At 33.9% G+C, this 15,440-nt stretch overlaps 1 protein-coding gene across 1 annotated transcript in view; it reads right to left on the reverse strand.

The window, feature by feature from the left end:
- The window catches only part of LOC106458903 (MAGUK p55 subfamily member 5-A-like), a 185,549-nt gene that overhangs the window by 163,431 nt on the left and 6,678 nt on the right, over window positions 1–15,440 (reverse strand). The window contains 1 exon segment of the mRNA XM_022385265.1: window positions 1,034–1,169. Coding sequence (XP_022240973.1) covers window positions 1,034–1,084 — 51 coding nt within the window. The 5' untranslated portion in view covers window positions 1,085–1,169.

The following is a 15,440-nucleotide window of genomic DNA, read 5'->3' on the forward strand; positions in this document are numbered from 1 at the left end:
ATATATAGTTCATTGTTCTTGCAGTTGTTATTAACGCGAGTCACATGTAGGTAAAGGTTCTTACAACAGACGCTAACACAAGCTAAATGTCAGTGCTGGTTCTCAGTGTCCAATACGTGTTACATGCAGGCGCTGGTTATTACATTTACAACACATGTGCATGCTAATTCTTACAGCTAACACCAGTTACATCTACTAACTGGTTCTATCAATTAAGTATCATAAGTAATATGTATGTATTGGTTCTTATAACTAAGTAACAAGGTACTGGTTATTAAAACTAAGTAATAGGAGTTACATGTAGGTATTGGCTCATATAATTAAGTAACAAGAGTTATATATAGATACTAGTTCTTACAATTAAGTAACAAGAGTTATATGTAGATACTAGTTCTTACAACTAAGTAACACGAGTTTTATGTGGATACTAGTTTTTACAACTAAGTAACATGAGTTACATGTAGGTACTGGTTCTAGCATTTAAGTAACACGAATTGTATGTAGATACTAGTTGTTACAACTAAGTAATGTGAGTTACATGTACGTACCAGTTCTTGCAACTAAGTAATACGAGTTATATATACGTACCAGTTCTTATAACTAAGTAACAGGAGTTACATGTAGGTACTGTTTCTAACATTTAAGTAACACGAGTTATATATACGTACCAGTTCTTATAACTAAGTAATGTGAGTTACATGTACGTACCAGTTCTTGCAACTAAGTAATACGAGTTATATATACGTACCAGTTCTTTTAACTAAGTAACAGGAGTTACATGTAGGTACTGTTTCCAACATTTAAGTAACACGAGTTATATGTAGGTACTGGTTCTACAGCTAATTAAGGAGCAAGTTACTGACTCTGAAGTAAATCCTGATGGGATTAATGCATTATCTGGCAGCGATGGCACTATTCATATGAAAATACAAAGTAATTCTACAGAAAGTACTTTCAGAATTTCAAATGTTATGGACACGAGCTCTTCAAACCGAAATAAATAGTCCACAGTTTTAAACTCAGAGTAACTGACCTCTATCACGCCGCCTGGTGTTTGGTTATATACTTCAGCGGTGTGTGGCATCACAGCTCTCTCTTAGTGAAATAGTCACGGTCCTATATAGGTGGCCTTTCAACCTGGTAATCAAAGTAAGCTCTTTCACACCATCCTACAGAATGTCAATTGAAATGTTAAACACATCAAAATTGTAATATCAATTAGAAACTATAAGATTTTCTTTATCCTCTGAAACTTGAAAAATAAAATGTATTATGACCTCGATTAAAAATATATTTAAAGCCCATGTTATAAAGTTACTGTTATTGTAAAAAGAGCTTTCATGATACTTTTAAGAATAGCATATGAAATATTGACTTAAGAAAACAAAGCAAAAATTATAACAGACTGAAGAAAGAGCACAAGTCTAAATACAAGAAACAGCTTTCTAGAGTTTCAATTAATTTTAGGTAACGCCAACACGGTTACAATTTTATAATTATGTTTGGTCTACTTTAGGCCTGATTACAAGGTGTGAAGGAATTCCATAATTACATACCGTCAAACTATTTGAGAAATTAATAAAAAATTTGAGTCATAAGACTTTTCCACAGTTACGTCAGCCACTGACATGTCCGGAACACCAGGACGGTACTTATGATTTCCGGGAACCTGGACAGAAATTGTTCAAGAGTAATTACCCCCCTCCTCACACACACACACACACCTCCTGTATATAGAAGTAAAAGCCAATTGCTGAAGCAAACACGAATAGCAACAAAAAATGAAACACTATATGTACTTTCTGTTTCTTTGCTTCTATTTATTTCGCTATTTGCTATCCTTTTACCCAATCAAACCCATACACATATAAAATATTGTCTATACAGATTTCTCACGCAGGGGCAGCCCAATTCACTAGCAAAGAAAAATTGTTGTTAGAAAATTGTAATGGTCTGCTTACCTCTGACTTAAACCTTATCATTACATACAGTTTGCGTCTATATCTGGATGTAATAAAATTGTATTCATCCTAGCAAGTTTCAAACCGCAAGTTCATCGAAAAGCTAAATGAACTGTATAAACACCATTAATATTTCTCATTTTTCGTCAAATGCCCAACCAGAACTTTTATGGATCTCTTTTGCGGTTCGGGTAATTTTTCTATATTGGCATTACCAGACGTGAAGTTATAGTTGACCACAACCATGACAACTTTGTAATTCAAAACTATTTGATGAAGTTTCTAGAGAAAATGCTCAGCTGTGTTTCTATATTGAAATTAGGTTTCAAATTTGAGTAACTTTCTCTGGGATAATTATTCAATAAAAATTTACTGCCAATGACATGTCCTGATGATTCTGAGCAGGTCATCTGAGCTTTCTCTCAGCAACATTGGTGGATTTCATTGTTCCATAAAAAATTAAACAGCTGCTCTCAACAAAGTTCGCTTACTTTGATTTAGTCTGTTGTGTATATGGCCATCTTAAATGTACCAATACAATGACCACGTGGCAGCGAATTCATGTGGCTGAAGGCATTACCCACCTTCAACAAGATATATGGCTGTTTCTTCTTCACTGTACCTTAAACGTCACTCGTGGAATAGATTATTTGGTATTGTTAAGGCTTGTCTTTTCAAGTGAGCAACGAAGGTAATATTTCTTTGTTTCATATTTCATCCATTTACAGTGGAATATTCTCAACACAGACCTATACGTTTGCCATGGTATGTTTTTCTGAAATTCTTATAATGGTTTTGTAAATGCTGTGGTTCCAGAGTGATTCCATCAGGTAAGTTGCTGATTAAAATCTAGAAACATTAAGTGAATGTGGTAACTGTTTTCTTCACGTAGATTTACTTCCTTCGAGTTATACATGTGTATGATGCCTTCCTTCGTTGAAATTTCTGGATTCTAACTGACAGTGATTTAGCAGTTTTATTGAATACGCAAGCTGGCATGTTCTCTTATTAAGTTTTTATCCCGTAGGTATCACCAGTTTGAAACACAACAAATGAAATGAAATGTTCAACTTCTTATATTATTGTCCTTTTGTGATAATACCAGAATATGAGTTTTGTTTTTCACCTGTGATCTACACATTAACGTCTCTCACAGAACATTAAACATTATTTATCCTGTCCTGCACCTCATATATCTGATTTTTTCGTACTGTATTATGACCATAATAAGACGAGAGGACAGAAGATTTGGAAAAACAGGCTTGGCTCCAGTTAAGACAGTAGTGATATATATAAAACCGTACTACGTACTTTCTACTTCCATATTTCAATATAGTAGTATTTGAAATTTTCACTTATTATGATACGTGCAGTTTCCATAAAACACGTGGCCAAAAATTCGTTAAATTGTTTTCGTCCTGGATTTATTTCTCGTCATTCTTTTGAGGTAACACCTAGTCTACTAATGGGTATTATGGCTGTAATGTTATACATTATGCTAAGATGTCAACAGCGGTGTCTTCAATGGCATGTTAGGTGATTATTAATAGCCACGTATGTGGCGCTCACATTCTGAGAACATAGCATTGTAGAATTTAGTATACAATACTATGGGCCTAGTGGTAAAGGCACGGGACTCAAAATCTGCGGGTTGCGGGATCGAAACCATACGCCAAACATTCTCGCCATTTCACCCATGGGAGTGTTATAATGTGACGTTCAATCTCACTATCTGTTAGTAAATAGTAATCCAAGAGTTGGCAGTGGGCGGTATTCACTAGCTGCCTTCTATCTAATCACTTCAAAATTAAGGACGGGTAGCACAGATAGCCCTGAAGTAGATTAGTGTGAAACTCGTCAAACACACAAATATAATATGATTTCTTGGTTAGCTCTTTCTCTCAATTTCAAGCCATCAGTTCGGTAAGTGAAGTTTAACTTCTTTGTGTAAATAGTGATATCTACTAATGTTTAATCTGTAACGTTAACTAGTTCTCAATAAACCTATATATAAGTAGTAAGGAGAGATTAGAGAGTTAACTATCTAATAAAAGCGCTTTCCTTCGTCCAACACACATATGATTTCTATTGTTTTTAGAGATTTATTTTCACTGTGTGTTTTACACCATGTTCAGTCTCTTTAAACTCTCACGAAAACACTGTCAGAGAATTACAGAGCTACTCTGTAATACACACAATTTTATTTTTCTAACAGGATAACTGGGTTATAGAATAAGTTACCTTCGGGGGCAATGCAGGCCAACAACTTACAGAAGCTCAAGAGTGGCTGTACAAAAACGGTATTGAAACACTAAATGGTCTTTTGTTATACATGTGTTATATTATGGCTGCCTCAACGGAGTTATGTGCATTTTATTGGGCGAAATTAAGCTTAGTGTTTAAAATATTTTCAGAACTTCTGAATCGACTTATTTACTGTTTGACGATCCTTCTTCTGAACTGTCCGGTCCTGGATTCGCAGTTTAGTTTTGTCACATTATTTGGCGTATTCTTCAGTTTCCTGTTCTACTCTTACAACAACTATTGATCTTATGGATATATTCTTCGGATTTTCTCTCAAATTATTCACGTTGTTTGTAAACCATATATTTTTAATCCTGGTGTGTCTTCTCAGACCCTTAGCCACTGTTTTACTGTTAATTCCACTTACGGTGTGTCAAGTTTACATTAGGGTTTTTTTTTTTTAAACTTAGTTACATTTCTTACCAGATCTCAAAACCATGAATTACTAACGTAGTCACAGAGAACTAAAATCTTCTTGTTCTCGTTTAATATGTTGTCTAGAGTAAACGTTTTTGAACTTACACTGACACTGATTGATCTCAAATTTTACTCAGTTCGTTATTCAAAATCGTCTCAATCGTTCTCAACGACACAAACTCATTAACTACTATCCTATGTTTATAAGAATATATCTTTCTGTACAATATATAGTCTACTAGTCGCTAGAAACAATCAACAGTTTCGCTCTTTGAATAATTTGGAAGTAAACAAAGTATTAATAGCATTTCTTTAGAATGATCCGTACATGCTTACGCATTATAAGTCGCGTAGATGCGAGTCTGGCGCCACGGGCAGCAAGTTTAGCACCTATGTATTCTGTTCGTATTACCGACTAATCAACAGTGCAATGCTGCTTAAATAACTTACAGCTAAGGGATACAATATTTCCGTTCTTCGTGGAAACGAATAAATTCGCTCAGCAGGGCGTTTACGTCAATAAATGCTTAGAAAACAAACCCCAAGCTAATCCAGAGCAATATCCGAAAAGAAACGTCTGTGGTTACGAAACCTCCGAACCAAAAAGTCGTTGCGACAAATCTCGACATTTCTATTGGTAGTTTATCAGTATAATAAAGAAGGAATTGAATTTGAAAAAGGTTCAAAAGTTTCTTGACGCGTTAAAATAATCACTTGGTTTTATGAAAAAAAAATGAATGAATAAAATGGAATAACAGCAATACACACACACACATATGAAGTCACGTCACTTTCAATCTAGTCATTATGGATTTTGTGCTTTTGATCTTCTTAAACATGGTCTTAGAAGATGTTGCCCACGTACACTGAACGGTCCGTGGAAAGTTTTACAAGGTATGTTTTGACCTTGTCGTCGTAAGTCAGTTATAAAGAAAATTGTGGTGTTGGGCAACAATGTATAATCATGGACATAATGATCGACGAAGGAGGAATAGTTCTAAAGGCAACACGATTAACCTCAATTATATTACTAAATAAAATTTATAAATTATGTCGAAGCTATTTACTAAAAATGTGGGATGCTAATAGATAATAAGACATATACACGTATAGACATATTACGATTTTCATTTAATGAATTCAGAAAGCTTATCTACACCGAGATATCTCATTTAAATACACTATGTCAAACAGTTATACCCCTTGACCATTCCTGTAAGTCAAATTAATAAAATATAATAAGAATTAATGGGAAATTATACATTAAACATCTTAAAGTACGTTAAAACTATTTACCAAAAATATGTGTACTATAGAATAACCAATTATTATTTTTAATGATTTTCCTTCAATCAGTTTCGATATTTAGCAATATGATGATATCATTTGTAAAGTGTAAGCTTACTTACACATGATATTCTTTAATTAGATAACTTCTGTATGGATTGTTGGTTGAAATCACATTTTTGGCACTGCCTTTATTGATATCATTAGCAAAATACACCAAAATGAAGGATTAATTTCCCAATTTACGTATTTTGTTGGCAAATTAAGAAAATAAATAACAATTTATAATCTGTTTACAAGATTTATGGGGATTTATACGGATCAATCAGGGTAAATCAAAAATGTGTTGTTACGAATTATTAGATTGCATTGTTCAGATGGAAGAAAAACACAAATATAATTCTTGGCTGTTAACTTATTGTTAAGCACAAAGCTGCAAAATGGTTATCTACGTTGTGCCTACAACAGGGATCGAGCCCCAAGTTTTAATATTATAAACCCTCAGACTTACCGTTGAGCCAACGGGCGGACTATTTTAAAAACTTATTTACTCAAGATATGTAACCCTGGCACATGAAAAGAACCAAGGATCCTGGAAGATACAGAGATTACAAACAAACTCCTCAGAGCAGTAGTGTTACTCTTCTTTACGGACTTTCTAGTCACGCTCTGTTTATGATGAATTAATAGTAATATATTTCCGGTGAAACAAAATGTATTTAAGTGTTAAAGAAAAAACAACAAGTTTGAGTAAACCAGTCGCCAATTGACTTCTTTACGAATTTATCTTTCTGGATCAGTGGATGTATGCAAATATAAAAATTCTTCATAATAATGATGTCACGCATTACACCGATATGTAACAAACAACCTGCTAAGAATGATACGCGTTCTTACGCATTTCTGTAAGCAGCCTTCATTCAAATACCCTGACAACCTCATTATAGGTACTTGTGTGGAATTTACAATATCTTATCTAACAAAAAATAGACACAAGTATTTGCCTATTGACTTACACGTGTCCTGTTTTGAAAGTTACGTTTGTACAATAATAAACTTCATAGTGCCACAAATGCTTCCATCTTTATCATTTCGTTGTTGATACTATAAAACAGACTCTTAAAATCAACCAGAAGTATTATTTTCTTCAACTATTGAAAGGCTGATGGAAGAATTCATGTAAATCTGTTTTGCTACGGATAATACATATTATGTTCATTGCTTGTACCGGCAACATTTACCTTATATATATTGCGAACTGTGTTGTCTGTCCGAGCGTTAGTCTGTCTCCTGTTTACGTCGGCCACTTCCCGCATTCGAAAAGCTGCGCAGGCAAGAAGAGCTCAACATTCACTTCTGAACTGACGGGAGAACAGGCATGAATAATGTTGATGTCAAATTTTATTTCGCAAGCAGGATATTCTACACTAAATTATTAGACATTAATCACACTATCATTCACATTTCAAAATGTGACGTAACTTAAAGAATAAAAATGTAGATTTACCGAATGTTATTGTTGAGCGGCTCTTAGCATGACTGAAATGCTCAACAATTATTTTTCGTGGTATAAGTAACTCAGAGCTTTAGCTCTGAGTGAAAACAAGAGTGCAACACAATTAATTAAAGTCCATGAAATAATTTAAAGATTAATTCAAACTTTTCTCGTCACTGGGGACGGGTAGTTTTGCTTGTCCTACATAAGATAAGTTACTGGCTATCTCTAATAACTAAAATATGTACTTTTATCTTTCGGAGTTAAATTCAGTAAATGAATCAAGTAAACTCAGTTTGCCTCTTACAGTTTTAAAATACTGTTTTCTTTCATCAGCGTTTATATGATGAAAACACCACTTTCACTACCCTTATGTACATGCAAGCTTATACCAACAGTAAAAACAAAAAAAAAAAACAGAATTCATTAAGAGATCTTAAATTCAACTAAAAGAGCCTAAACTGTATTGAAAATGTTCATTGTTTTAGTTTTAGCATCTATAATTTCTCAGCTTCGAAAGTTTATTTTCACCATTGATTATGTAAAATGTGATAGTTCTTAGTACAATAGACCACGTTAAGAAATAGGTCATTATACGTAAAATCACATTGAGATACATATCATAGTAGTCAGATCACGTTAAGAAAATGATTCCTAGTACTTTAAATCACGGAAAGAAATTAACCATAGTATATCAAACCAAGTAGCAGATAAGTAAGGGCTGTCAGTTTTTATCTACCTAAATGTTAAAACCCTAAAAGTAAGGGAAATCAGTATTTACCACATTAGATGTTAAAAACGTGCAAAATTCTTGGGTCCAAGACCCACGGCCTAAAATTCCTTCTTCTCCAGATAAGTTCTCATTATCCGCGGCTGAATGGAATAAAAATACATAATAAATATTTAAAGTGACGGTATGTAACTCATGACAGCACTCGATATACGTCTAAAACTGGAGAACACACGATTACATCTGTACTACTTTACGGTTGTTTTTTCAGTAAAGCATCTCATTCTCCATATTCATAAAATGCAAGTTAATTCTATTATTTAAAGAGCTAAAGTTTCATCCACTTGTTGAAGTATAAAACTATTTGTATGTTTTATTGGATGTAATTTCCATTCATAGAAAGGTGTGAAACATCTCCACGTATTATATCTCAGACACTGAAAATCCATTTAGCTTCATGTTATTGATTGTATGTGTTTCATATTCCGTGCTGCCAGGCCCTTCCTCTGAATTCCCTCCCCCCAAACCAATCCCCTGTGAGGGGGTGTATGTGGATTAATCTTATTAGGACATATTACGATCGATATAGTTTTGTGCATGGGATCAGAGAAAATTAAACTATCTTTACTGAATTAGATATACATCTGTATGTAATGCACGTAGAAAAGACAAACAAGCCTTGTACAACATCCAATGCATGCATAACAGTTCCCTCAACCACAGTTTGCAGCTCTAGATAAAGTATTGAAAGATCTGTTCAGTACAAATACCCTAAAACCTACAGGTTAAAAATAAATCTTCCATAGTTCTCTCCAAATTGGCAACATTGTTCAGATTGTACGCGTGGAAGAACCATTAAGTAGGACTACGATCAAGTTAAAAATTAATCATTCAAATGAGTATCATTTAGGATACAAAACATCGTGACAGTGGACCATAGCTGAAAAACATAATGAAAAGTGTTTGTACGTTACTTTTTGTTATCTTGTACAGGAAATAATAAAACATACACAATGCTTAATATGCTAGTTCTGTGGTGGTAAATATAATTACTATAAATTTGTGTAACTTGTTTAACTTATACAGGCCTGCGAATTTAAACTTCATAAAGGTTGTTTTGGTTTTAATAATGCGTTTCCCATAATTCAGCTACAGATTATTTTTTTTTCTATCATGTAAGGTTTTTTTTACAAATCGGGAAGAAATGAAAAACTCTTTCTTAGATCAAATTATTATTTCCTTTACCACAGTGAACATCTTTTATTATTATGCTTGTTAACAATAATACAAACAAACTGAAGAAAGGGGAAGAATACTGATGTCAAACGAACATTCATTCTCATTCATCCTGATTTTTGTGTGAAATCTACGTCTTTCAGTCTTAAAATTACATGTTGTGGTCTTTCTTTTGCGTACTACATTATGGCGTTTTATGAAACATTTGTACGTGATGGAGAAATATGGATATCATTTTCGGATTTAGCGTACAGGAATTACTGTAGAATATGTAAAAAACAATAAAACCATTGCAAGCCTGTGTTGTATTTTATCATACAGAGTTTAGTACGTTATACAGAAAGTTGAATATGTTATATTAAAACGATTTTGATTATACAAATCGGCAAGTCACGCGATAACCACAGCCAATATAAGTTCGCGGTCAATGGAATGTATGAGAACTATATTTTGATATTTCTTATCGTTACAAAGATAGTGATATGCCTCCGAAAACTGATCGTTTTTGGGAAGGGTGAGTAACAGAATGTTCTGGTGCAAAATATTCATAAGCTCAGATAATACAGATGTGTCAAGATTAGGAATTTGGAATTTCCAAGGCAGAGATATCCCTCATAATTAGTATCATTTGAAAACAATGGATTAATTTGGGCACCAGAACCACCCAGAAAGAGATTTGCTGCAAGTCACAAATCAGCTGTGATAAGTAAAGTGCAGCGTTTTGTAAAAGGTGAGAATCCACGAGCACAAATATCAGTAACAAAAAACGTCCACGTACCACAGGCAACAAAATCTAATATAATTAAGAAAAATATCGGTCTGGAAAAGGACGCAAGTCACGTGAATACGCATTGTCTCCACGACATATCTGTTTAACAGTAGCATACCTCAATCACTGGTGAGTGAAAGAGGTATTCATGTTATTCCATACGCAGACATATCTGTAAAATCGTTGGATGCAGCGCCTATGGATGGATGTGTGATTGGAGTGTTGAAACTGGTGCTAGGAAACATTATACAAAATTGATTATGGAAAGCAAGCGAAAAACAGTGGTCTGCTTTAAATATGACAGCCTTACAAAGATGGCTTTTACCTTGGAAACGACGCATAGTCATCAGATAGAGCATAAACGTGGTGACGCTGACTATAACAACGTGATAATATACTCGACCTCTGTAGTAAAACGATTTTAAAACCTCAAATCACATAGAAATAAATAAGCGTTGTATGCAGCGAGTTGAATGGTATGCCTTAGTACCAAATAGTATGAATATACGTTTCATTTTCCAGCTGTTTGGTTATATTTCGTACTGTTACTTGAGGCACGTGGACGGATTTTGCCAGTGACCTCTATGTTCTTGGGTTCTTACCTGTTAGTAGACACCGCACTTTGCTTACCATGTATGGGGTACGATGTGTTGCAGGTCTCCTTCTGGATTCTCCTGTTGCCTCAAGTTGAGATATATTTCTTTATCTTCCAACGCTATTAAGTATAAGGGATATCCCTGGCTTGGAAATTCTATATTCCCAACCTGAATAAACCTACATGATCTCATTGTGTGAATATTTTGCGTTGAAAAGGGCTGGACCACATTACCCTGGTAATGCCAATCAATGTCAAAATATAGTTCGGATAAATGCCTTTACAACGCAGTTTTATATCAGTTGTAGTTGTCATGTGACTTGCTGATTTGTGTATTCAAAATCGTATAAAAACAGCTTAGCTCTCTGTGTATGACTTTAAACTTTAACCCATTAATATTTATTTAAGTTCGTACCCTTAAGATAACTGTGGTGTAAGACTGCAACCTTATTATTTTGATATGAAAATTTTAAAACCCAGCTATCATTATAACCTCATATCTTTATATATTTATAATTTAACAATGATTTTGGACTGTGAAATATTATACGAAATATTTGGCTATTCTGGAAAGACATGCTTTGAAACTATAAGTGTAATATATTTAAGCCAATTTTCTAATTTTAATTTAATATTTTATCTTTCAGCGATATTTATTTAATGGACAAACATAAGTATTGTTGTGAACTATGTTTAACATTTTAATTTCGACATTCTGTATAGTTTGCTAGAGGGAGTTGTGGCCTGACGTAGAGATGATGTGTGAAGTGTCTAGATTTGATCTGACGTCTCGAATTTTCTAGAAACTTGGAAGATAAATATTGTCGATAAGAAACACAACAAAGTTGCTGTTGATTAGTGAGTTAGTTAGTTAGTAAGTCTGTTAAAGTAATGTCTATTGATTACTGAATTAACAAGTGATATTCACCCAATTTTGAGGTTGTGAAGTATATACAAGAGGATATTTAGCAAGTGACTCTTTAATTTTATTTGTTAGTTAAGCCTAATAATCGGTGAGCTCGTAGAACTTGTAGTAGAAAGAATAAAACACTTTCTGTTTCGTTAAGTGGATTGCATTTTGCGATAGAAACGGTTACAATACTATTATTCTATGATGAAACTTAGTTGAATGGACGGCAACTGCCTGTTGTAGAAACACAGGTGAAGAGGAAGACATTTCGAAAGTCTTCTGCCTTTCGTATTCAGGTCAGTGTGTGTTTCCGTTTACCGTGGCAGTTATATCGACATAAATATTTTAACCCCATGCCAAATTAACTTGACCAAGGGTCAAAAGTAATCGGGGGTGTTCAGAATCATTATCTCTTCACCCCGCTCGCGGACTATATGTATTGTGAAGAGAAAAAAAAAATGTGTGTATGGTGTAGTCAGTCTTTATAGTATTCTGGTGGGTTGGCGAGAGCGTGTTATGATTGGTTGGTTTATCCATGTTTCTGACTGGTGGAGACATTTCCTGGAGATTCACCCAATGGTAGCCACAGGTTACTCACCTCTAATCCGGAATCTCTGTTTAGTGAAGGTTTAATTGTATTAATGTAAAAATGATTATTTAATTTCTCTTGTCATTCAAAATTTGTCTGTGTAGATGATTCTACCTGAATACTTTGCCTAAACATCTATCAAAGAATGACTAGTATTCTAAATTAAAAATCCTTATTTACATATCTATTGACGGGAATCTTGTTATTCTAATACTGAATACTGTATTATTATTATTTTTTTTTATAAGTGTGTTAAACTCTGTCTATATATCTTTTGACACAGAAGAGCTAACACCCATACTTAAGTAATTATGGAAAAGTTTCATTACAAAGTATAAGTACTTAGAAAAGTTAATTACTGTTTATAGAAGGGCGTCTCTTTTGTGTTGATAAACAGACACACATATATTGATTTTTAATTAACTTTCTAAAATGTTCATATTTAAAGTTGATATTTATTAAATAACGATGGTATGTGACAATTTTGTGTCTATCTTAAAAGAAATAAAAGAAGGTTTAAGAGTAATTAAAAAACAACTAAAGAATTAGAAGATCTGCATCATTATCTGATAAAGTGATAGGAATAAAACGTAGTAGATCTGCATCATTATCTGATAAGTGAATGATAGGAGTAAGGTGTAGTAAACCTGCATCATTATCTGATAAAGTGATAGGAATAAAACGTAGTAGATCTGCATCATTATCTGATAAGTGAATGATAGGAGTGAGGTGTTGTAGACCTGCATCATTATCTGATAAAGTGAATTATAGGACTACGCCGTAACAGACCTACATCATTATCTGATAAAGTGAATTATAGGACTACGCCGTAACAGACCTGCATCATTATCTGATAAAGTGAATTATAGGACTACGCCGTAACAGACCTACATCATTATCTGATAAAGTGAATGATAGGACTAAGACGTAGTAGACCTGTATCATTAACTGTATCATTAAGTACAGAGATTTAATGAATAGAAAGTGATAAATTCTCAAACGTAACATTCTGTATAAATTTCCATAAATATAGGATAATTTAGTGTAACTTATTAATTATTTTGAGTTTTCCCGTGTTTTCGCTTAAAAAAAAAAGATGTTGATAGCCAGAAAGTATTAAATAAGTTTTTTTTATAATGCTACTGAATTTTTCTTTTTATATTTTACATTTTACGTTGATCGTGGCATGTTGCGGATAAGTAAATCAAAGGTTCAAGCATGCTTCATAACGGCTCAGCGGTAAATATGCAGGATTAAAATTGGGTTTGAATACCCGTGGTGGACAGCGAAGAAATAACCCATTGTGTAACTTTGCGCTTAACAACAACTAAACCGAACCAAACCAAGGTTCGAGCCAACGACATGTTTCACTCTCAGCTGTGGGCGTATTATAAAAATAACAGTCAATCTGGCTATTCGATTGAGAGTAGACCTGTAGGGGTGGATGCTGCTGATTGGTTGCTCTCTCTCTGGAGCCACCAAATGGCACAGCGGTAAATATGAAGGCTTATAGCGCTAAACACCGGGTTTCGATATCTTTCAGATTTTCGGAGTTGTCATCTGGCAGGACTTGTAATGTTTCTTTTATGGCTCTTATTATGTTTCATAAATTATTTTTATGCACCATTAAAATAATTGAAGGTCAACCTATTATCCAATGTTGTAGAAAATTCTCGAGAGTAGAAATCAACAATATATTTATATATATACGTAAACATTTGCCCCCCAATGGCACAGCGGTATGTCTGCGGACTTACAACGCTAGAAACGGGTTTCGATACCCGTGGTGGGCAGAGCACAAATAGCCCATTGTGTAGCTTTGTGCTTAATTACAAACAAACAAACGTAAACGTTTAAATATACATGTAGCTCGGTATTGTTGTGTAATCTGAATTTTCTAGAAAACCTTCCCACGCCTATAAATACAACCAACGCGACGCGCCTAAAGACAAGTGTTCGCTATAATCAGTGTGCTATAAACATCGAAAGCTATAATTGTGATTTTTATAACGGTTATCAATCGGAAAATTAAGACATTTGACCAGGAGTATTTATAAATTTCGAACGTTACAAGTCGTTTAACTTCAGTGGTTTCTTATAGGACATTAATATTTTTACGAAAACATTACATAACTTCAACGGTGGAAAACAGCGTGTGTGGCCAAGGACAAAGCTAGCTAGCTTCCAAGCGAATCGTATCTACATCAATTCGTAATTAACTCGCTAATCGTGAACCCTCGATAAGACATCAAGGAAGTTCCGGACTAGAAAGGAAACTTTATATTGTTTGTAAGTTTGTGAATTTTTGTTTATAAATCATTGTTTGTAATAATTGTTATTGTAAATTGTATTATTGTGTGTATATTAAAACGTATTTGTGTTAAAAACGAAAACGGTGCGTATCAATCTTATTCAAATATCATAAACTGACTACATATCGGCATATATTTAAATACTAAATCCAAAGTACAATTTAACTACTAAATTTGAATTATCAGTTAATTCGGCTTCGGACTGTTCGAAATTCTAATACGTAACACTATGTACTAAATGAAAGAAAAAAAGAACAACAAATATAATGTTATCTACTGTAATTTTCTGATGATAATGATTACGTATATATATATATATATATATATATATTCATGCAATTTGTCTATGTATACATGAAAAGGAGTTAAAGTGTAAGGTTCCAAAGTAAATAACTTAATTTAATTCACGCCTTTACTTACATTTTGTATTTTCGTTGGATTGAGTGTGGCTTGTTAATTAATGTGTAAGACTATGTATTTGGGGCCAATGGCTTGCGTTCCGTTCCAGTAAAATCGCGCCTTGCACTTTGGGGACTCAGGTGTGTTATAAAAAAAACGTTCAAATCCCAGTATTCAAGACGAGCAGCCCAAGAGTTGACAATGGGTGCTACTGACTAGCTGCCTTCTCTATCGTCTACAGCCTTGCGCGAATATCCGAAACAACCAAAAAATGTTTCTCTCTTTTTCTTTTTTTTCCAAATATACATTACTGTGGCTTAGGAGTTTCCATTAAATCTTTCAAATGAAATTTGGGTGAGGAGGTGTTTATACGTACTGTTAGAACATCGTTTATGACACAGTGCCAAGTTTACAACACGTTTACCAGTCAAGCTGC

This window comes from Limulus polyphemus, unplaced genomic scaffold (genome assembly GCF_000517525.1).
Source record: "Limulus polyphemus unplaced genomic scaffold, Limulus_polyphemus-2.1.2 Scaffold531, whole genome shotgun sequence".
NCBI classification, from domain to species: Eukaryota; Metazoa; Arthropoda; class Merostomata; order Xiphosura; family Limulidae; genus Limulus; species Limulus polyphemus.